At 46.8% G+C, this 25000-nt stretch overlaps 1 protein-coding gene across 1 annotated transcript in view; it reads left to right on the forward strand.

Moving 5' to 3' along the window:
* The window catches only part of LOC115174040 (gamma-aminobutyric acid type B receptor subunit 2), a 413659-nt gene that overhangs the window by 259566 nt on the left and 129093 nt on the right, over positions 1-25000 (forward strand). The window contains exons 5-6 of the mRNA XM_029732652.1: positions 23285-23350; positions 24469-24657. Coding sequence (XP_029588512.1) covers positions 23285-23350; positions 24469-24657 — 255 coding nt within the window. The remainder of the gene's footprint in view (positions 1-23284; positions 23351-24468; positions 24658-25000) is intronic.

The following is a 25000-nucleotide window of genomic DNA, read 5'->3' on the forward strand; positions in this document are numbered from 1 at the left end:
TAGGAACTGTACTGTACAGGGTCGAAACAGACAACCACCGTCAGATAGGAACTGTACTGTACAGGGGTCGAAACAGACAACCACCGTCAGATAGGAACTGTACTGTACAGGGGTCGAAACAGACAACCACCGGCAGATAGGAACTGTACTGTACAGGGGTCGAAACAGACAACCACCGTCAGATAGGAACTGTACTGTACAGGGGTCGAAACAGACAACCACCGGCAGATAGGAACTGTACTGTACAGGGGTCGAAACAGACAACCACCGGCAGATAGGAACTGTACTGTACAGGGGTCGAAACAGACAACCACCGGCAGATAGGAACTGTACTGTACAGGGGTCGAAACAGACAACCACCGTCAGATAGGAACTGTACTGTACAGGGGTCGAAACAGACAACCACCGGCAGATAGGAACTGTACTGTACAGGGGTCGAAACAGACAACCACCGTCAGATAGGAACTGTACTGTACAGGGGTCGAAACAGACAACCCCCGTCAGATAGGAACTGTACTGTACAGGGGTCGAAACAGACAACCACCGGCAGATAGGAACTGTACTGTACAGGGGTCGAAACAGACAACCACCGTCAGATAGGAACTGTACTGTACAGGGGTCGAAACAGACAACCCCCGTCAGATAGGAACTGTACTGTACAGGGGTCGAAACAGACAACCACCGGCAGATAGGAACTGTACTGTACAGGGGTCGAAACAGACAACCACCGGCAGATAGGAACTGTACTGTACAGGGGTCGAAACAGACAACCACCGGCAGATAGGAACTGTACTGTACAGGGGTCGAAACAGACAACCACCGGCAGATAGGAACTGTACTGTACAGGGGTCGAAACAGGACAACCACCGTCAGATAGGAACTGTACTGTACAGGGGTCGAAACAGACAACCCCCGTCAGATAGGAACTGTACTGTACAGGGGTCGAAACAGACAACCACCGGCAGATAGGAACTGTACTGTACAGGGGTCGAAACAGACAACCACCGTCAGATAGGAACTGTACTGTACAGGGGTCGAAACAGACAACCACCGGCAGATAGGAACTGTACTGTACAGGGCCTGTTTCTCTTGTGTGTCTGTGTGTCTCTTTCTTTCTCTGTATCTCCCATGACCTCTGTCTAGCCTCTTTCTTTCCTCACTCACTCGCTCTCCCTCTCAATTCAATTCAATTTCAATTGAAAGGCTTTATTGGCATGGGAAACATATGTTATGATTGCCAAAGCAAGTGAAGTCTCTCTCTCTCTCTCTCTCTCTCATATATATATATATCTTGCGCTGTCTCTTTTTCTCATATACTCTATCTCCCATCTCTCTGTTTCTCGCTCTCTTTCATACACACTTGTCTTTTTCTCTCCTTTTCTTTCTCTCTCTTTCTTTCCATATGTCTCTCTCAGGCGCACGCACGCACACACACACGCACACACAAAGTTAAGCTCCTCAGAATGGATTAAGAACAGAGAGGTAGCTGTCAGGAGCACACCACAGGAAACGTATGTCTCTGTGGAGAAGCTGTGGCCATGTACCAGAGGTGTATACATTAAGAACTAACCGAAAGAAAACGTGACGAAAAATAAAATGACTAACCTACACTTTTCCAATAACAACGCTAGTTTTCGTTGCAAAACATTTTGCTACAGGTTTGCTACGGTGTGCACTCATGAATACACTGACTCCAGCCATATCACAAAATCCACTAACATCTTCAATGGAATTACTGTTTGATCAACTAAAGATAATACTGACAATCAAACCAAGACTCTGTAATAACCAACACTGCTACTTCCAGCACTAATACCATTACTAGTGTGTCAGACACTTTATTGCCTGTTATGGCATAAACATTTTTGGAGCCACACGTCATTGTCCACTCTGCAACATTTTCCTACCTGTGCTTTCAAATTGATGTAGTACCTTTGGTATTCCTAAGTCTCTGAATAGCTGAGAACTCCAGTATGTGTTTCTCATAACACTGCTGCCCCTGGTTCTAACTCATCAGTATCACACCTCTTCTCATGACACTGCTGCCCCTGGTTCTAACTCATCGGTATCACACCTCTTCTCATGACACTGCTGCCCCTGGTTCTAACTCATCAGTATCACACCTCTTCTCATGACACTGCTGCCCCTGGTTCTAACTCATCGGTATCACACCTCTTCTCACAATACTGCTGCCCCTGGTTCTAACTCATCAGTATCACATCTCTTCTCACGATACTGCTGCCCCGGGTTCTAAGTCATCGGTATCACACCTCTTCTCATGACACTGCTGCCCCTGGTTCTAACTCATCGGTATCACACCTCTTCTCATGACACTGCTGCCCCTGGTTCTAACTCATCGGTATCACACCTCTTCTCACAACACTGCTGCCCCTGGTTCTAACTCATCGGTATCACACCTCTTCTCATAACACTGCTGCCCCTGGTTCTAACTCATCAGTATCACACCTCTTCTCACGATACTGCTGCCCCTGGTTCTAACTCATCGGTATCACACCTCTTCTCACAACACTGCTGCCCCAGGTTCTAACTCAACAGTATCACATCTCTTTGTTTAGACTAATCCATTGGTTGGATGGCAATACATCTCCTAATGTATCTGTAATACTCACGTAATGCCTTACTATAAGATCAGGGGTCTTCAACTGTCTCCTGTCCTGGAGAGCTATTGAGTGGGCAGGTTTTTGTTACAGCCCAGCACTAACACACCGGATTAAACTGGTCACGGTCCAGACTGAAAACCACATCGGTCAGTCGGTTGTTTGACACAGGTGTTTTAGTGTTGAACATTAGACAATGTCCATTATTAGATCTAGTAAAGGCTCTTGCAATGGAGTAATCGTCAAAGCCAGACGTGATGGTACTGTAATGGGTAGGACAGTGTCAGTCTATTAAACAGATAGACGTGCTCATGAACAGGCCTAGTTTGCCTCATACAGGCTGTGTCCCAAATGGCATCCTTTGACAATGTGCCCTGGTCAAAAGTAGTGCACTATATAGGGAATAGGGTGGCATTTGGGACACAGCCTCAGGTTTTAGTAAAGCCATGTAATCATGCCTAGTGTTGTGTTACACATCCTCATTGTGTTTGTAGTGTTATTACATTAACCCAAGAGTAAAGTGACTAACAGCATCGCCAGCATGGATTAATCAACCGTCTGGGAAGCTGCTGCTATTGGTTAATACATACTGTACTGTAACCACCTGACCTGAAAGTGAATAAGAATAGCCATAACAAAACTCCATCCCAGAGACCAGCAGGACCCAAACAGAACAACCTTAAAACTTCTTTGGGCTCAAATCCAGTTAATGGGATCGATTTGACACATCCGGTGAAATGGTAGAGCGCCAAATTCAAAAGAAATTATAACAAATATTTAACTTTCATACATTCACAAGTGCAACACACCAAATTAAAGCTTAACTTCTCGTTAGTCTAGCCACTGTGTCAGATTTCAAAAAGGCTTTACAGCGAAAGCAAACCATGTGATTATCTTAGGACAGCGCCCCACACAAAGTAAAAAATAACGATTTAATTCATGCCTTACCTTTGTTCCAAGATGGCGTAGCAGTGCAGATGTGTTTTGTTCATCCTCTCGTGGACTTTTGTATTTTTCGTCCTTTTTTGTATATATTTAAATTTTTATTTTCAATCTCTTTTCCATTTTAACTCAATTACACCTTCCGGTAACCTGCCTCACCCAATGTGATACAGAACCGCTACTATTTTTAATTTTTAGACTTTATAGCAAGAGCCACCTAGCCATCAGAAACTAACCAGCTAATTTCGCTACAAGCTATTTAGTCATTGTTAGCCACTGCTAGCGGCCTTTACCTTCTGCACAGATACCAGCCCTTTTTTTTAGCTTGGATAATACTCGCCAGCCTACCAGTATCGGACTGTCTCTCCACTACAACGCCAGATTCCTGCCGTAATCCCTGGACCATTACTCCTGATCTTCACAGCTTGCTAGCACCCACCGAGTTACTCAGTACCGAAGCTATCCCTGAGGCCCATCTCCCGGCCAGTTGTTCACCCCAACTCCACCCAAACACGGCTAGAACCCACGACCACCGGATCCTTGCCGTAAGCTCTGGACCTTGGCACCGGATCACCGCTGCTACCGAGTGGCTATAGTGGCTAACGCCCCATGCCCTGAAGCTAGCACCAGTTAGCTGTGAGCCAGGCGCATCCCCTGGCTAGCAAACTAAATTACTACATCTACAATACATCTACAATACCTCTTTCGCCATCTGGCTTGGATCCTTTGTCGACACGGCGCCCCGCCGCACCACCATGACTGGTCTGCCGACGAATACTCCGTCCGCTGTGCCTCCAACCGGCCTCCGTCAGACGTCGGAGCAGACGCTTCTACTAGCCCCGGGCCACTAACTTTAAGCGCCGTGTCGCCCGCGTGCTAGCATAGTAGCGACTACTCCGCGGCCTCCCTGTTCCATCTACCGCTGCCCCCTGGACCCTATGATCACTTGGCTACATAGCTGATGCCTGCTGAACTGTCCATTATTCACGGTACTCCATTCTGTTTATTATTTGTTTATCTGTCGGCCCCAGCCACGAACTCAGGCTGTGTGTGTAGTTAACCACCCTGCATGTCCCCAGGCACCCTCATTTGTTGACTTCTGTGATCGAAAAAGCCTTGGTTTCATGCATGTCAACATCAGAAGCCTCCTCCCTAAGTTCGTTTTACTCACTGCTTTTGCACACTCCACCAACCCTGATGTCCTTGCCGTGTCTGAATCCTGGTTTAGGAAGGCCACCAAAAATTCTGAGATTTCCATACCCAACTACAACATTTTTTTCGTCAAGATAGAACTGCCAAAGGGGGAGGAGTTGCAATCTACTGCAGAGATAGCCTGCAAAGTTCTGTCATACTTTCCAGGTCTATACCCCAACAGTTCGAACTTCTAATTAAAAAAATTAATCTCTCCAGAAATAAGTCTCTCACTGTTGCCGCCTGCTATCGACCCCCCTCCGCTCCCAGCTGTGCCCTGGACACCATTTGTGAATTGATCACCCCCCATCTAGCCTCAGAGTTCGTTCTGTTAGGTGACCTAAACTGGGATATGCTTAACACCCCGGCAGTCCTACAATTTAAGCTAGATGCCCTCAATCTCACACAAATCATCAAGGAACCCACCAGGTACAACCCCAAATCCGTAAACATGGGCACCCTCATAGACATTATCCTGACCAACTCGCCCTCCAAATACACCTCCGCTGTTTTCAATCAGGATCTCAGTGATCACTGCCTCATTGCCTGTATCCGCTATGGGTCCGCGGTCAAATGACCACCCCTCATCACTGTCAAACGCTCCCTAAAACACTTCTGTGAGCAGGCCTTTCTAATCGACCTGGCCCGGGTATCCTGGAAGGATATTGACCTCATCCCGTTAGTCGAGGATGCCTGGTCATTCGTTAAAAGTAATTTCCTCACCATATTAGATAAGCATGCCCCGTTCACAAAATGCAGAACTAAGAACAGATATAGCCCTTGGTTCACTCCAGACCTGACTGCCCTTGACCAGCACAAAAACATCCTCTGGCGGACTGCAATAGCATCGAATAGTCCCCGTGATATGCAACTGTTCAGGGAAGTCAGGAACCAATACACGCAGTCAGTCAGGAAAGCAAAGGCTAGCTTTTTCAAGCAGAAATTTGCATCCTGTAGCTCTAACTCCAAAAAGTTTTGGGATACTGTAAAGTCCATGGAGAACAATAGCACCTCCTCCCAGCTGCCCACGGCACTGAGGCTAGGTAACCCGGTCACCACCGATAAATCCATGATAATCGAAAATTTCAATAAGCATTTCTCAACGGCTGGCCATGCCTTCCTCCTGGCTACTCCAACCCCGGCCAACAGCTCCCCCCCACAGCTACTCACCCAAGCCTCCCCAGCTTCTCCTTCACCCAAAACCAGAGAGCAGATGTTCTGAAAGAGTTGCAAAACCTGGACCCGTACAAATCAGCTGGGTTAGACAATCTGGACCCTCACTTTCTAAAACTATCCGCTGCCATTGTTGGAACCCCTATAACCAGTCTGTTCAACCTCTCTTTCGTATCGTCCGAGATCCCTAAAGATTGGAAAGCTGCCACGGTCATCCCCCTCTTCAAAGGGGGTGACACCCTAGACCCAAACTGTTACAGACCTATTTCCATCCTGCCCTGCCTATCCAACGTCTTCGAAGGCCAAGTTAATAAACAGATCACTGACCATTTCGAATCCCACCGTACCTTCTCTGCTGTGCAATCCGGTTTCCGAGCCGGTCACGGGTGCACCACAGCCACGCTCAAGGTACTAAATGATATCTTAACCGCCATCGATAAAAGACAGTACTGTGCAGCCCTCTTCATCGACCTGGCCAAGGCTTTTGACTCTGTCAATCACCGTATTCTTATCGCAAGACTCAATAGCCTTGGTTTTTCTAACGACTGCCTCGCCTGGTTCACCAACTACTTTGCAGACAGAGTTCAGTGTGTCAAATCGGAGGGCATGTTGTCCGGACCTCTGGCAGTCTCTATGGGGGTAGCACAGTGTTCAATTCTCGGGCCGACTGTTTTCTCTGTATATATCAATGATGTCGCTCTTGCTGCGGGCGATTCCCTGATCCACCTCTACGCAGACGACACCATTCTGTATACTTCTGGCCCTTCCTTGGACACTGTGCTAACTAACCTCCAAACGAGCTTCAATGCCATACAACACTCCTTCCATGGCCTCCAACTGCTCTTAAACACTAGTAAAACCAAATGCATGCTTTTCAAACGTTCGCTGCCCGCACCCGCCCGCCCGACTAGCATCACCACCCTGGACAGTTCTGACCTAGAATATGTGGACCACTACAAATACCTAGGTGTCTGGCTAGACTGTAAAATCTCCTTCCAGACTCATATTAAACATCTCCAATCCAAAATCAAATCTAGAATCGGCTTTCTATTTCGCAACAAAGCCTCCTTCACTCACGCCGCCAAACTTACCCTAGTAAAACTGACTATCCTACCGATCCTCGACTTCGGCAATGTCATTTACAAAATAGCTTCCAATTCTCTACTCAGCAAACTGGTTGCAGTCTATCACAGTGCCATCCGTTTTGTTACCAAATCACCTTATACCACCCACCACTACGACCTGTATGCTCTAGTCGGCTGGCCCTCGCTACATATTCGTCGCCAGACCCACTGGCTCCAGGTCATCTATAAGTCAGTGCTTGGTAAAGCTCCACCTTATCTTAGTTCACTGGTCACGATAACAACACTCACCCGTAGCACACGTTACAGCAGGTATATCTCACTGATCATCCCCAAAGCCAACACCTCATTTGGCCGCCTTTCATTCCAGTTCTCTGCTGTCAGTGACTGGAACGAATTGCAAAAATCGCTGAAGTTGGAGACTTTTATTTCCCTCACCAACTTTAAACATCAGCTATCTGAGCAGCTAACCGATCGCTGCAGCTGTACATAGTCCATCTGTACAATGCCCACCCTATCTACCTACCTCATCCCCTTACTGTTTTTATTTTATTTACTTTTCTGCTCTTTTGCACACCTGTATCTCTTCATGCACATCATCATATGCTCATTTATCACTCCAGTGTTAATCTGCTAAATTGTAATTATTTGCTCCTATGGCCTATTTATTGCCTACCTCCTCATGCCTTTTGCACACATTGTATATAGACTTTCTTTTTTCTACTGTATCATTGACTTGTTTATTGTGTTATAGGCTTGTTTGTTTATTCCATGTGTAACTCTGTGTTGTTGTCTGTGTCACACTGTTTTGCTTTATCTTGGCCAGGTCGCAGTTGTAAATGAGAATCTTGTTCTCAACTTGCCTCCCTGGTTAAATAAAGGTGAAATAAAAAATAAAATAAATACATTTGTTGGCACTCCAATATGTCCCATAAACATCACAAATGGTCCTTTTGTTCGAATAATTCCGTCATTATATCTCCAAAATGTCCATTTATTTGGTGTGTTTGATTCAGAAAAACACCGGTTCCAACTCGCCCAGCATGACTACAAAATATCTAATAACTTACTTGTAAACGATGTGCAAACATTTGAAACAACTTTCCTAATAGAACTTTAGGTATTTTTTTACGTAAATAATTGATCAAATTTAAGACGGGATAAACGGTGTTCAATACCGGATAAAACAACGTGAAGCGCGTGACCTGGAGCGCGCATCAAAACATTAGAGTGCACTAGGCTGGACCCTTGTTCTGAACTGCCATACTTCTTCATTTCTCTAAAGAAAAACATCAACCAATTTCTAAAGACTGTTGATATCCAGTGGAAGCGATAGGAACTGCAAGCAAGTGCCTTATAAATCTAGATACACATAGAACGCCCATTGAAAGCACTGTTACCTCAACAACAAAAAATCCTGGATGGTTTGTCCTCGGGGTTTCGCCTGCCAAATAAGTTCTGTTATACTCACAGACAAAGCCAACACACCAAAGCCAACACCTCATTTGGCCGCCTTTCATTCCAGTTCTCTGCTGTCAGTGACTGGAACGAATTGCAAAAATCGCTGAAGTTGGAGACTTTTATTTCCCTCACCAACTTTAAACATCAGCTATCTGAGCAGCTAACCGATCGCTGCAGCTGTACATAGTCCATCTGTACAATGCCCACCCTATCTACCTACCTCATCCCCTTACTGTTTTTATTTTATTTACTTTTCTGCTCTTTTGCACACCTGTATCTCTTCATGCACATCATCATATGCTCATTTATCACTCCAGTGTTAATCTGCTAAATTGTAATTATTTGCTCCTATGGCCTATTTATTGCCTACCTCCTCATGCCTTTTGCACACATTGTATATAGACTTTCTTTTTTCTACTGTATCATTGACTTGTTTATTGTGTTATAGGCTTGTTTGTTTATTCCATGTGTAACTCTGTGTTGTTGTCTGTGTCACACTGTTTTGCTTTATCTTGGCCAGGTCGCAGTTGTAAATGAGAATCTTGTTCTCAACTTGCCTCCCTGGTTAAATAAAGGTGAAATAAAAAATAAAATAAATACATTTGTTGGCACTCCAATATGTCCCATAAACATCACAAATGGTCCTTTTGTTCGAATAATTCCGTCATTATATCTCCAAAATGTCCATTTATTTGGTGCGTTTGATTCAGAAAAACACCGGTTCCAACTCGCCCAGCATGACTACAAAATATCTAATAACTTACTTGTAAACGATGTGCAAACATTTGAAACAACTTTCCTAATAGAACTTTAGGTATTTTTTACGTAAATAATTGATCAAATTTAAGACGGGATAAACGGTGTTCAATACCGGATAAAACAACGTGAAGCGCGTGACCTGGAGCGCGCATCAAAACATTAGAGTGCACTAGGCTGGACCCTTGTTCTGAACTGCCATACTTCTTCATTTCTCTAAAGAAAAACATCAACCAATTTCTAAAGACTGTTGATATCCAGTGGAAGCGATAGGAACTGCAAGCAAGTGCCTTATAAATCTAGATACACATAGAACGCCCATTGAAAGCACTGTTACCTCAACAACAAAAAATCCTGGATGGTTTGTCCTCGGGGTTTCGCCTGCCAAATAAGTTCTGTTATACTCACAGACATAATTTTAACAGTTTTAGAAACTTTAGGGTGTTGTCTATCCAAATTATATGCATATCCTAGCTTCTGGGCCTGAGTAGCAGGCAGTTTACTTTGGGCACATTTTTCACCCGGATGTCAAAATACTGCCCCCTAGCCCAAAGAAGTTTTAAAGCAGCTACATGCAACAGTTCCACCTGCAACAGGTGCCACATGTCAATTAGAGACCAGTAGTTCAAATTTAGAATTCTCACAATAAAACTCTGGTTCCAGGGCAGAGGATGGTGGATATTACCAGGTCTCTCTGGGTCGGTATTGTCCATATTCAGTTCCCTCACAGCTGGAGACATTTGAGTTTAAGTACCTTCCTCCAGGGAACAGGGGCACCATTCAGGCCTGAGAGGAACAGAGCCCTATTAGAGCGAGGTTCAAGCCGAGCCAAGGGGCTCTGAAAATGACAAGTGTCTGCAAAGCAGAGTGGTCCACACAGAACCCCCAACTACTCTGATTACTCCCAGCATGCACTCTGGCTCTGATGAGTACGGTCCACCATGGCATTGTAGGTATTGTGGGGAAAAGTGCCCTTTTGATTGGGGTTTCTGTAGCGATAAGAGAAAGCAGGTGGCAAATGTGGACCACACGCCATGCCGGGTTGTACAGATGGAAAATCACCCATGGAGGTACTATAGTGGTATAGAGGGCTGTTACGGCTAATAAACCTATACAATTTGTGGTTACAGCCTTGGCATTTCAAGACCCTTTTCATTTTGTAAGGCATTGGGTGTGTGTTTTACTTGGACCCATAAACAACCTAGAATTACATGACCAAAAATACAGAAGTGGTTGATTTTTCATCGCATTTTATTTCCCGTTGGAATTATGTCCTGAGTGTGTTACGCATAGCGTGTTTATTGGATCTAAAACATACTGATATGTAGCATTATAATCCTATTTAGTTCATCCAACACCCTGAGGCCATTGGAGCTGTGATGACAGAGGCTGGTGACTCCCCACTGATAAATGGATATGTGACATATGTAGAGTGTCTCAGCCTGGCTTGAGTAACGGTCTATTGAACTTAAATAATTATTCAGTATAAAGGGTCAGATCCAAGGCGCAGAGAGACACAGCTGGTGTGTTGGCAGAGTGAATGGCAGGACTTGTATTAGTCACTAGTCAGAGGACACACAAGCTAAGATAATGCATTTGTATCGTTAACAATCTACAGTGCCTTCAGAAAGTATTCACACCCCTTTACTTTTTACACATTTCGTTGTGTAACAAAGTGGGATTCAAATGGATTAAATTGTCTTTTTTTTTCAACAATCTACCCAAACTACTCTGTAATGTCCAAGTGTGAAGAAAATTGTCTATATATTTTTTTTTACATTTATGGTACATAAAACACTAATATACTGTATCTTGATTAGACAAGTATTCAACCTCCTGAGTCAATACATGTTAGAATCACATTTGGTAGCGATTACACCCGCCCACAACCGGAGGGCTCTCCAGAGGGTGGTGCGGTCTGCAAAACTACCTGCCCTCCAGGACACCTATAGCACCCGTTGTCACAGGAAGACCAAAAAGGTCATCAAGCATAACAACCACCCGAGCCACTGCCTGTTCACACCGCTATCATCCAGAAGGCGAGGTCAGTACAGGTGCATCAAAGCTAGGACCGAGAGATTGAAAAACAGCTTCTATCTCAAGGCCATCAGACTGCTAAACAGCAATCACTAACTCGGAGAGGCAGAGCCTACATACAGACTTGAAATCATTGGCCACTTTAAAAAATAGATCACTAGTCACTTTAAAGTGCCACTTTAATAATGTTTACATATTTTGCATTACTCATCCCAAATGTATATACTGTATTTTATACCATCTATTGCATCTTGCCTCTGCTGCTCGGTCATTGCTCATCCATATATTTATATGTATATATTCTTATTCCATTCCTTTACTTAGATTTGTGGGTATAAGGTAGTTGTTGTGGAATTGTTAGATTACTTGTTAGATATTACTGCACTGTCAGAACTAAAAGCACAAGCATTTCGCTACACTCGCATCAACATCTGCTAACCATGTGTATGAGACCAAGTAACATTTGATTTGATTTGATTTACAGCTGTCTTTTGCACACCTGGATTGTACAATATTTGCCCATTGTTCTTTAAAAAATCTTTCAAGCTCTGTCAAGTTGATTGTTGATCACTGCTAGATAGTCATTTTCAAGTCTTGCCATAGATTTTCAAGTGAATTTTACTCAAAACTTTAACTTGGTCAAAACTTTATCTTGAACATTCAATGTCATCTTGATAAGTAACTTCAGTGTATATTTGGCCTTGTGTTTTAGGTTAATGTCCTGCTGTTAATTATCTCCTATCACAGCTCTCTAACTTTTTTAAAGTCACCATTGGCCTCATGGTGAAATCCCTGAGTGGTTTTCTTCCTCTCCGGCAACTGAGTTAGGAAAGGGGCCAGTATCTTTGTAGTGACTCGGTGTATTGATACACAAAACAAAGTGTAATTAATAACTGCACCATGCTCAAAGGGATATTCAATGTCTATTTTTATTTTCTTTCTACCCATGTACAAATAGGTGTCCTTCTATGCGAACCTTTGGGAAACCTCCCTGGTCCCTGATTGAAAATGTGCTTCAAATTCAATGCTTGACTGAGGGACCTTACAGATAATTGTATGTGTGGGATACAGAGATGAGGTAGTCATTAAACAATCATGTTAAACACCATTATTGCAACTTAGTATGTGAATTGTTAAGCAAATGTAGGCTTGCCACAAAAAAGGGGTTGAATACTTATTGACATTTCAGCTTTTCATTTTGTATTCATTTGTAAACATTTCTAAAAACATAATTCCACTTTGACATTATTGGGTATTGTGCGTAGATCAGGGACACAAAATCTAAATGTAATACATTAAATAAAATGTAAGCTGTAACACAGCAAAATGTGCAAAAAGTCAAGGGGTGTGAATACTTTCTGAAGGCACTGTATGTTTCCAAAATGGCCCATTTTTCTCGTTTACATCACACGAAATGATGGCCTCCTAAAAAGAGTGAAAAGTTTACAGTTGAAGTTAGGTAATTTTACTGATGACAAAATAATGTATGTTGTGAAATATATATATATGTATACTACCATTCAAAAGTTAGAAATGTCCTTGTTTTTGAAAGAAAAGCGATTTTTTTAACATCAAATTGATCAGAAATACAGTGTAGATATTGTTAATGTTGTAAATGACTATTGTAGCTGGAAAGGGCAGATTTTTTATGGAATATCTACATAGGTGTAAAGAGGCCGATTATCAGCAACCATCACTCCTGTGTTCCAATTGCACGTTGTGTTAGCTAATCCAAGTTTATCATTTTAAAAGGCTAATTGATCATTAGAAAACCCTTTTGCAATTATGTTAGCACTGCTGAAAACTGTTGTTCTGATTAAAGAAGCAATAAAATTGGCCTTCTTTAGACTAGTTGAGTATCTGGAACATCAGTATTTGTGGGTTGAATTACAGGCTCAAAATGGCCAGAAGCAAAGAACTTTCTTCTGAAACTCGTCAGTCTATTCTTGTTCTGAGAAATGAAGGCTATTCCATGCGAGAAATTGCCAAGAAACTGAAGATCTCGTACAACACTGTGTACTGTACTACTCCCTTAACAGAACATTGCAAACTGGCTCTAACCAGAATAGAAAGAGGAGTGGGAGGCCCCGATGCACAACTGAGCAAGAGGACAAGTACATTAGAGTGTCTAGTTTGAGTAACAGACGCCTCACAAGTCTTCAACTGGCAGCTTCATTAAATAGTACCTGCAAAACACCAGTCTCAACATCAACAGTGAAGAGGCGACTCCGGGATGCTGGCCTTCTAGGCAGAGTTCCTCTGTCCAGCGTCTGTTATTTTGCCCATCTTAATCTTTTCTTTTAATTGGCCAGTCTGAGATATGGCTTTATCGTTGCAACTCTGCCTAGAAGGCCAGCATCCCGGAGTTGCCTCTTCACTGTTGACGTGCTTTTCAATGGTGTAAGGGGAAATTATTTATCGGAAATGGAAAAGGACTGTTCACCCATACTGTGGTTTTAGCTGGATAGAAATACAGTTGAAGTCGGAAGTTTACATACACTTAGGTTGGAGTCATTAAAACTCGTTTTTCAACCACTCCACAAATTTCTTGTTAACAAACTATAGTTTTGGCAAGTCGGTTAGGAATTCTACTTTGTGCATGACACAAGTCATTTTTCCAACAATTGTTTACAGTCAGATTATTTCACTTATAATTCACTGTATCACAATTCCAGTGGGCCAGAAGTTTACATACACTAAGTTGACTGTGCCTTTAAACAGCTTGGAGAATTCCAGAAAATGATGTCATGGCTTTAGAAGCTTCTGATAGGCTAATTGACATAATTTGAGTCAATTTGAGGTCTACCTGTGGACAAATTTCAAGGCCTACCTTTAAACTCAGTGCCTCTTTGCTTGACATCATGGGAAAATCAAAAGAAATCAGCCAAGACTTCAGAAAGAAAATTGTAGACCTCCACACGTCTGCTTCATCCTTGCGAGCAATTTCCAAATGCCTGAAGGTACCACGTTCATCTGTACAAACAATAGTACGCAAGTATAAACACCATGGGACAACGCAGCCGTCGTACCACTCAGGAAGGAGCCGCATTCTGTCTCCTAGAGATGAACGTACTTTGGTGCGAAAAGTGCAAATCAATCCCAGAACAGCAGCAAAGGACCTTGTGAAGATGCTGGAGGAAACAGGTACAAAAGTATCTATATCTGTCACAGTATCTAACGAGGGTGGCGCCCCTCCTCGGTCGGGTGGCGCTCGCCGGTCGTCGTCGCCGGCCTATTAGCTGCCACCGATCGTTGTTTCTGTGTCTGTTGGTTTTGTCTGTCTATCCCGCACCTGTTTTGTGTTTGTCATTAGTGGGGGGTTATTTAATGTGTATTTTCAGTTGGGGTTCTCGTGCGGGATTGTTCATTTGTTCACGAAGGACAGTTGTATTGTATCCGATTGAGAAGTCATTATATTGCCGGGCTGCGCCCCGCGCGCTGTTTGTTTTTTCAGTGCGCTTCTTTGTTTTTTTTGAGAAAAGTGTTTTCTCCTGGCGGACTTCGCTACACGCCCTGTGCCCAACGGCTATTACGACTGGTATTTCTTATTAAAACTCAGTTGCTCCGGCCCTCTGTCTCCTGCTCCTGATTTCACATATCTACTGGTCCTAGACGCTCGTGACAGAATCCCGCACCAATAAAATGGAATCAGCAGGAGCAGAAGCGCCGTCCATGGCTGAGCAGGTCTCTCAACACGCCAGCCTCCTCCACCGCCTAGGCTCGGCCATGGACCAGGTGTTGGCCCGGTTGGAGAATTGGGAGAGAGGTGCTTCCCCAGCTGGACCAGCTCCGGTCCCTCACCCTGCGCCCCTACACACCTCCTGAAGCGGGCGCCGGTGGTATCCGGATTACTCCTCCCCGGGAGTTCGATGGGACGGCCGCTGGGTGCAAGGGGTTCTTGCTCCAATTGGAACTCTACCTGGCGACCGTCCGCCCCCCCCCCTCCGACGAAGAGAGGGTGAGCGTCCTCGTCTCCTGTCTCACGGGTCGAGCCCTAGAATGGGCCAATGCGGTCTGGGATGGCCCAGACTCGGCTCGGGGCGACTACCCTGAGTTCACCCGCCGCTTCCGGGCGGTTTTCGATCATCCCCCGGAGGGCAGGGCGGCGGGTGAGCGGTTATTCCATTTGAGACAGGAGACGAGGAGCGCTCAGGATTTCGCCCTAGAATTCCGGACTCTCGCCGCTGGATCGGGGTGGAACGAGCGGGCCTTGATAGACCACTATAGGTGTAGCCTTCGCGAGGACGTCCGCCGGGAGCTGGCCTGTAGGGACAACGCCTCCACCCTCGACCAACTGGTGGACTTGTCCATTAGACTGGACAACCTGCTGGCTTCCCGGGGACGTTCCAGTCGGGGCCTGTTCGTTCCGCCTCCCAGTCCCCCCGCTCCACAGCCCATGGAGATAGGGGGGGCTGCGTCGAGGAGGACCGGAGGGGGGGTCTCTCCTGCACCCGATGGGGACGCAGAGGATACACTGTGGACCGGTGCTGGAGTGGTCCCCCCGGGAGTTCGGAGGGCAGGCAGAGCACTACTTCGAAACCCCAGGTGAGTCCGCACCAGCCACACCCAGAGCCCCCTGTCGACCACATGTACACCTCGGTTTGTTTTCCAGATTTTTCCCCTCACTTCCAGTATAAGGCACTAGTCGATTCAGGTGCAGCTGTGAGTTTTATGGACCTTGGGTTAGCGAAGAGGTTAGGGATTCCCCTGGTTCAGCTGGACCACCCCTTCCCCGTGCACGCCTTAGATAGTCGACCGCTAGGGTCAGGCCAGGTAGGGGAGGTCACAGTGCCACTGGTGATGCAGACGTGGGGGGGTCATGAGGAGCGTATCAGCCTGTTCCTCATTGACTCCCCAGCGTTTCCGGTGGTACTGGGAATCCCCTGGCTGGCTACGCACAACCCTCAGATTTCGTGGAGACAGAGGGCTCTTACGGGGTGGTCGAGGGAGTGCTCAGGTAGGTGCATAGGAGTTTCCATCGGTGCGACTACGGTGGAGAGTCCAGACCAAGTCTCCACCGTGCACATTCCCTCAGAGTATGCCGATTTGGCTATCGCCTTCAGTAAGACGAAGGCGACTCTATTACCACCCCATCGACGAGGGGATTGTGCGATAAACCTCCAGGCCGACGCGGTTCTTCCTAGGAGTCACGTGTATCCTCTGTCTCAGGAGGAGACAGTGGCTATGGATACATACGTCACTGAGTCCTTGAGACAGGGATACATTCGGCCCTCTAAATCCCCCGTCTCCTCGAGCTTCTTTTTCGTGAAAAAGAAGGAGGGAGGTCTGCGCCCGTGCATTGACTATAGAGGTCTAAATGCTATCACAGTGGGTTTCAGTTACCCGCTACCTCTCATTGCTACGGCAGTGGAGTCATTTCACGGGGCGCGCTTCTTCACGAAATTAGATCTCAGGAGCGCATATAACCTGGTGCGTATCCGAGATGGAGACGAGTGGAAAACCGCATTTAGTACCACATCGGGCCATTATGAGTACCTCGTCATGCCGTATGGGTTAAAGAACGCTCCCGCTGTCTTCCAATCCTTTGTGGACGAGGTCCTTCGGGACATGCTCGGGCAGGGTGTGGTGGTGTACATCGATGACATCCTGATTTGCTCCGCCACACGCGCCGAGCATGTGTCCCTGGTGCGTAAAGTGCTTGGGCGGCTGCTGGAGCATAACCTATACGTCAAGGCGGAGAAATGTGAGTTCTTCAAAAGAGCCGTCTCATTTCTAGGATATCGCATTTCCACCTCGGGGGTGGAGGTGGAGTGTGACCGCGTGACGGCTGTGCGTAATTGGCCAACCCCAACCACTGTGAAGGAGGTGCAGCGGTTCTTGGGGTTCGCTAATTATTATCGGAGGTTTATCCGGGGTTTTGGTCAGGTGGCGGCTCCCATTACCTCACTGTTGAAGGGGGGGCCGGTGCGGCTACGATGGTCAGCAGAGGCGGACAGAGCCTTCCTTCGTCTGAAGGTTCTGTTTACCAACGCACCTGTCCTGGCGCATCCGGACCCCTCTTTGCCATTCATAGTGGAGGTGGACGCGTCCGAGGCTGGGGTAGGAGCTGTGCTATCGCAGCGCTCGGGCGTTCCTCCGAAGCTCCGCCCATGTGCCTTCTTTTCTAAGAAGCTGAGCCCGGCGGAGCGCAACTATGATGTGGGGGACCGGGAGCTGTTAGCTGTGGTCAGGGCTTTGACGGTGTGGAGACATTGGCTTGAGGGGGCACGTCACCCTTTTCTCATCTGGACCGACCACCGTAACCTGGAGTATATCCGGGCAGCGAGGAGGCTTAATCCCCGTCAGGCAAGGTGGGCCATGTTTTTTACGAGGTTTAACTTCACTCTCTCGTACATTCCAGGTTCCCGGAACCGGAAGGCTGACGCACTGTCGCGTCTCTACGACACCGAGGAGCGGACCATCGATCCTACTCCCATACTTCCCGCCTCCTGTCTGGTGGCGCCGGTGGTATGGGAGGTGGATGCGGACATCGAGCGGGCGGGTCGGTCAGAACCCACTCCACCGCAGTGTCCCGTGGGCCTGAAATACGTTCCGCTTGGTGTTCGCGATCGACTGATCCGATGGTCCCACACTCTACCCTCCTCGGGTCATCCTGGGGTGGAACGGACAGTGCGGGGCCTGAAGGGAAGGTACTGGTGGCCCACCTTGGCTGAGGATGTTCGGCGTTATGTCTCTTCCTGTTCGGTGTGCGCTCAGTGCAAGGCTCCTAGGCACCTGCCTCGAGGGAAATTACAGCCCCTCCCTGTTCCGCAACGACCTTGGTCTCACCTCTCGGTGGATTTCCTCACGGATCTCCCGCCGTCCCAGGGGAATACGGCGATCCTGGTCGTTGTGGACAGGTTCTCTAAGTCCTGCCGTCTGCTCCCTTTGCCCGGTCTTCCTACGGCCCTGCAGACCGCGGAGGCCCTGTTCACCCATGTCTTCCGGCACTATGGGGTGCCCGAGGACATCGTATCTGATCGGGGTTCCCAGTTCACGTCCAGGGTGTGGAGATCGTTTATGGAGAGGCTGGGGGTCTCGGTCAGCCTGACCTCGGGTTTCCACCCCGAGAGTAATGGGCAGGTAGAACGCATCAACCAGGAGGTGGGCAGGTTTCTGCGGTCATATTGCCAGGACCGGCCAGGGGAGTGGGCGCAGTTCGTGCCATGGGCCGAGATGGCCCAGAACTCTCAGCGCCACTCCTCTACCAACCTGTCACCCTTCCAGGTGGTCTTGGGATATCAGCCGGTCCTGGTGCCATGGCAACAGAGCCAGACGGAGGCTCCTGCGGTGGAGGCATGGGTGGAGCGCTCTCAGGAGACCTGGAATGGTGTCCAGGAGTGCCTAAGGAGAGCTGTTGAACGACACAAGGAGAGCGCTGACCGCCACCGCAGTGACGCCCCCGTGTATAATCCGGGGGACAGAGTCTGGCTCTCGACGCGGAACCTGCCCCTCCGCCTGCCCTGCCGGAAGCTGGGTCCGCGGTTTGTGGGGCCGTTCAAAGTCCTGAGGAGGATAAACGAGGTGTGTTACAGGTTACAACTCCCTACATATTACCGCATTAACCCCTCGTTTCATGTGTCTCTCCTCAGGCCGGTGGTAGCTGGTCCACTACAGGACGATGGGGTGCTGGAGGTCCCCCCGCCCCCCCTGGACATCGGGGGGGCCCCGGCGTACACAGTCCGAACCATCCTGGACTCCCGACGTCGGGTAGGGGGCCTGCAGTACCTCGTGGACTGGGAGGGGTACGGTCCGGAGGAGAGGTGCTGGGTTCCGGCGGCGGACATTCTAGATCCACCGATGCTACAAGAATTCCACCGTCGCCGTCCGGATCGGCCGGCGCCTCGCCCTCCGGGCCGTCCCCGAGGCCGGCGTCGGCGCGAAGCTGGAGCCGCGCGTCAGGGGAGGGGTACTGTCACAGTATCTAACGAGGGTGGCGCCCCTCCTCGGTCGGGCGGCGCTCGCCGGTCGTCGTCGCCGGCCTATTAGCTGCCACCGATCGTTGTTTCTGTGTCTGTTGGTTTTGTCTGTCTATCCCGCACCTGTTTTGTGTTTGTCATTAGTGGGGGGTTATTTAATGTGTATTTTCAGTTGGGGTTCTCGTGCGGGATTGTTCATTTGTTCACGAAGGACAGTTGTATTGTATCCGATTGAGAAGTCATTATATTGCCGGGCTGCGCCCCGCGCGCTGTTTGTTTTTTCAGTGCGCTTCTTTGTTTTTTTTGAGAAAAGTGTTTTCTCCTGGCGGACTTCGCTACACGCCCTGTGCCCAACGGCTATTACGACTGGTATTTCTTATTAAAACTCAGTTGCTCCGGCCCTCTGTCTCCTGCTCCTGATTTCACATATCTACTGGTCCTAGACGCTCGTGACAATATCCACAGTAAAACGAGTCCTATATTGACATAACCTGAAAGGCCGCTCAGCAAGGAAGAAATCACTGCTCCAAAACCGCCATAAAAAAGCCAGACTACGGTTTGCAACTGCACATGGGGACAAAGATCGTACTTTTTGGAGAAATGTCTTCTGGTCTGACGAAACAACAATAGAACTGTTTTGCCATCATGACCATTGTTATGTTTGTAGGAAAAAGGGGGATGCTTGCAAGCAGAAGATCACCATCCCAACCGTGATGCACGGGGGTGGCAGCATCATGTTGTGGGGGTGCTTTGCTGCAGGAGGGACTGATGCACTTCACAAAATAGATGTCATCATGAGGATGGACGATTATGTGGATATATTGAAGCAACATCTCAAGACATCAGTCAGGAAGTTAAAGCTTGGTCGCAAATGGGTCTTCCAAATGGACAATAACCCCAAGGATACTTCCAAAGTTGTGGCAAAATGGCTTAAGGACAACAAAGTCAAGGTATTGGAGTGGCCATCACAAAGCCCTGACCTCAAACCTATAGAACATTTGTGTGCAGAACTGAAATAACGTGTGCGAGCAAGGAGGCCTACAAACCTGACTCAGTTACACCAGCTCTGTCAGGAAGAATGGGCCAAAATTCACCCAACTTATTGTGGGAAGCTTGTGGAAGGCTACCCGAAACATTTGACCCAAGTTAAACAATTTAAAGTCAATGCTACCAAATACTAATTGAGTGTATGTAAACTTCTGACCCACTGGGAATGTGATAAAAAAAGAAAAGCTGAAATAAATCATTTTCTCTACTATTATTCAGACATTTCACATTCTTAAAATAAAGTGGTGATCCTAACTGACCTAAAACAGGGAATTTTTACTAGGATTAAATGTCAGGAATTGTGAAAACTGAGTTTAAATGTATTTGGCTAAAGTGTATGTAAACTTCCGACTTCAACTATACATCCTCAGTCAAAACGGACCTTTTCAAGACTTGATACATGTGTTACTACCTTAGCGTACATCCTAAATGGCACCCTGTTCCCTACATAGTGCACTTCTTTTTATAGGGCCAATAGGGGATAGGGAGAAGGGTACCAGTTGTGTTTTGATAGACATGCACATTCCCGCATTCGAGTCAAGCATCACTACTACCCCTTTCCTTCCTGTATCAAGATTTAATCACATGTTTTTTGTGTGATTGTATGGGTTGAGGAGGTCTATGCAGTTCACCACCAACGCAGAGTGGTGACAGACAGATTGCTCTTGTTAGAGGCAGAGACGGGAACCTCAGACTTCAATCCTCGCTACTCAAAGCTCCTGCTACTTTGAGGAGGTGGTGAACTATTTACTGACTCAATCATGCTAGCATGTGCTCTCAATTCCATGTAGATCTCTCCTCCCTGGCCCTGTGGATAGGAAGCAATTCTCTCCGCTGACACTAATGGCTGTGTTGTTATGGATTGACACTTTGTGGCTTGATATTGCAGCCTCTGCCCTATAGCTAACAAAGAAACACCAAGTGTTTATCCAAGTGTATATCCCAAATGGCCATTTGGGACTTAGCCCAGCACCTATATCTACACCATCAGGCCAGTTACCTGTAGTCCTTACACTGATGAGGTGAAAGTAACCTGTAGTCCTTACACTGATTAGGTGGCAATTACACTGATATCAACATCTGAAGTGCTGATATCACCGTTTATTTGAATGTGATAAAATTATTATATATATACTGCTCAAAAAAATAAAGGGAACACTTAAACAACACATCCTAGATCTGAATGAAATAAATAATCTTATTAAATACTTTTTTCTTTACATAGTTGAATGTGCTGACAACAAAATCACACAAAAATAATCAATGGAAACCCAATTTATCAACCCATGGAGGTCTGGATTTGGAGTCACACTCAAAATTAAAGTGGAAAACCACACTACAGGTTGATCCAACTTTGATGTAATGTCCTTAAAACAAGTCAAAATTAGTCTCAGTAGTGTGTGTGGCCTCCACGTGCCTGTATGACCTCCCTACAACACCTGAGCATGCTCCTTATGAGGTGGCGGATGGTCTCCTGAGGGATCTCCTCCCAGACCTGGACTAAAGCATCCGCCAACTCCTGGACAGTCTGTGGTGCAACGTGGCGTTGGTGGATGGAGCGAGACATGATGTCCCAGATGTGCTCAATTGGATTCAGGTCTGGGGAACGGGCGGGCCAGTCCATAGCATCAATGCCTTCCTCTTGCAGGAACTGCTGACACACTCCAGCCACATGAGGTCTAGCATTGTCTTGCATTAGGAGGAACCCAGGGCCAACCGCACCAGCATATGGTCTCACAAGGGGTCTGAGGATCTCATCTCGGTACCTAATGGCAGTCAGGCTACCTCTGGCGAGCACATGGAGGGCTGTGCGGCCCCCCAAAGAAATGCCACCCCACACCATGACTGACCCACCGCCAAACCGGTCATGCTGGAGGATGTTGCAGGCAGCAGAACGTTCTCCACGGCGTCTCCAGACTCTGTCACGTCTGTCACGTGCTCAGTGTGAACCTGCTTTCATCTGTGAAGAGCACAGGGCGCCAGTGGCGAATTTGCCAATCTTGGTGTTCTCTGGCAAATGCCAAACGTCCTGCACGGTGTTGGGCTGTAAGCACAACCCCAACCTGTGGACGTCGGGCCCTCATACCACCCTCATGGAGTTTGTTTCTGACCGTTTGAGCAGACACATGCACATTTGTGGCCTGCTGGAGGTCATTTTGCAGGGCTCTGGCAGTGCTCCTCCTGCTCCTCCTTGCACAAAGGCAGAGGTAGCGGTCCTGCTGCTGGGTTGTTGCCCTCCTACGACCTCCTCCACGTCTCCTGATTTACTGGCCTGTCTCCTGGTAGCGCCTCCATGCTCTGGACACTACGCTGACAGACACAGCAAACCTTCTTGCCACAGCTCGCATTGATGTGCCATCCTGGATGAGCTGCACTACCTGAGCCACTTGTGTGGGTTGTAGACTCCGTCTCATGCTACCACTAGAGTGAAAGCACCGCCAGCATTCAAAAGTGACCAAAACATCAGCCAGGAAGCATAGGAACTGAGAGGTGGTCTGTGGTCCCCACTTGCAGAACCACTCCTTTATTGGGGGTGTCTTGCTAATTGCCTATAATTTCCACCTGTTGTCTATTCCATTTGCCCAACAGCATGTGAAATTTATTGTCAATCAGTGTTGCTTCCTAAGTGGACAGTTTGATTTCACAGAAGTGTGATTGACTTGGAGTTACATTGTGTTGTTTAAGTGTTCCCTTTATTTTTTTGAGCAGTGTATATAGTAATATAATACTATATAATAATATAAAATATGTCATTTAGCAGCATATGGGTGGTCCCGGGAATTGAACCCAATATCCTGGCATTACAAGCTTCATGCTCTACCAACTGAGCTACAGAGAACCAAACATTCTCCCACTAGGACAGCTGTTACATTTGTTTAGGAATTGTTAATGTGGTGATATTTGCATAGCACATCTCATACTGCACAGTACAGAGTCTTCAGACAGAGCCTAGAATATGTATGTTATGCAAAGTGCACTATTGTGATGTGATTGCTGCTAATGATTAGCTGCTTGTAGCGCAAGGCTAAACCTTTTGTCTGTTATGCCATCTCTTTAGGATAATGACGTAAGGATCATTATCGGACAGTTTGATGAGAACCTGGCCTCCAAAGTATTCTGCTGTGTGAGTATTGTTTGTATATATACACACACACACACACACACACACACTCGCACGCACGCACACACACGCACCCACGCATGCAGAAACACATGCACACACGCACACCCATCAAGTTGTCGAACATATGGGTGTGGCAGATGTTTCCCATGTATGGTATTATAACCATAACTATCATTATGAGTGTCAGTAAAATCTGAAATCCTATTCATATTGACATTAATGACTGATATCTCAGTGACCAGTGTTTTACAGAACATCATACCACTGACATGACTGTCTCAGTGACCAGTGTCTTACAGAACATCATACCACTGACATGACTGTCTCAGTGACCAGTGTCTTACAGAACATCATACCACTGACATGACTGTCTCAGTGACCAGTGTCTTACAGAACATCATACCACTGACATGACTGTCTCAGTGACCAGTTTCTTACAGAACATCATACCACTGACATGACTGTCTCAGTGACCAGTGTCTTACAGAATATCATACCACTGACATGACTGTCTCAGTGACCAGTGTTTTACAGAACATCATACCACTGACATGACTGTCTCAGTGACCAGTGTCTTACAGAACATCATACCACTGACATGACTGTCTCAGTGACCAGTGTTTTACAGAACATCATACCACTGACATGACTGTCTCAGTGACCAGTGTCTTACAGAACATCATACCACTGACATGACTGTCTCAGTGACCAGTGTCTTACAGAACATCATACCACTGACATGGCTGTCTCAGTGACCAGTGTCTTACAGAACATCATACCACTGACATGACTGTCTCAGTGACTAGTGTCTTACAGAACATCATACCACTGACATGACTGTCTCAGTGACCAGTGTTTTACAGAACATCATACCACTGACATGACTGTCTGTAATGATTAACAATGTGTCTAAGACAGATTACAATGTCAATGCAGACTGTTGTTTGACATAGAATAGGTACAAGGTGGGTGCTTGTATGTTTGTGGGTGCACGCGCGCCCCGTGTATGTACGGTAGTGTGTGTGTGTGTGTGTAGTTGTTTGCATACACTGTATGTGGTGTGTGTTTGTATGGACACACCTGTATGTGTGTGTACTAACCAAACATCCTTCCCCCAGGCGTACAACCTGAACATGTATGGTAGTAAGTACCAGTGGATCATACCAGGCTGGTACCAGGGCAACTGGTGGGAGCAGGCCAACTCCACCAACTGCACCACCAGGAAGTTGCTGACCGCTATGGAGGGATACATCGCTGTGGACTTTGAACCGCTCAGCGCCAAACAGGTCAAGGGGATCTCTGGAAGGGTGAGTGTTCCTGATAAGCATTTTGATACACAGTATAGTGTATAACTGTTTTGAACCTGCGGGGTGAGGACTATTTACAAAGTATTACCTCAACTCACACATATGCTATAGAGATCACAGTTGGTTTGCTTGGGAAATTACAAACTTCAGAAGGCCTTTTTAAACCTCAAATACACTACAAGTATTTCATTTTCTGGGTGATCAAATTATGATCCTACTGTATATGACCATAATTATCATAACTATCCCTGCAGCTTCCCAGGTCCTGCATTTAGGGTGTTGATGGCTATTGTGGATGAAGTGCTTGTACCTGTTGCTTCTTAGCCAAAGGAGTCATTGTCCT

This window comes from Salmo trutta, chromosome 34, assembly GCF_901001165.1.
Source record: "Salmo trutta chromosome 34, fSalTru1.1, whole genome shotgun sequence".
NCBI lineage: Eukaryota > Metazoa > Chordata > Actinopteri > Salmoniformes > Salmonidae > Salmo > Salmo trutta.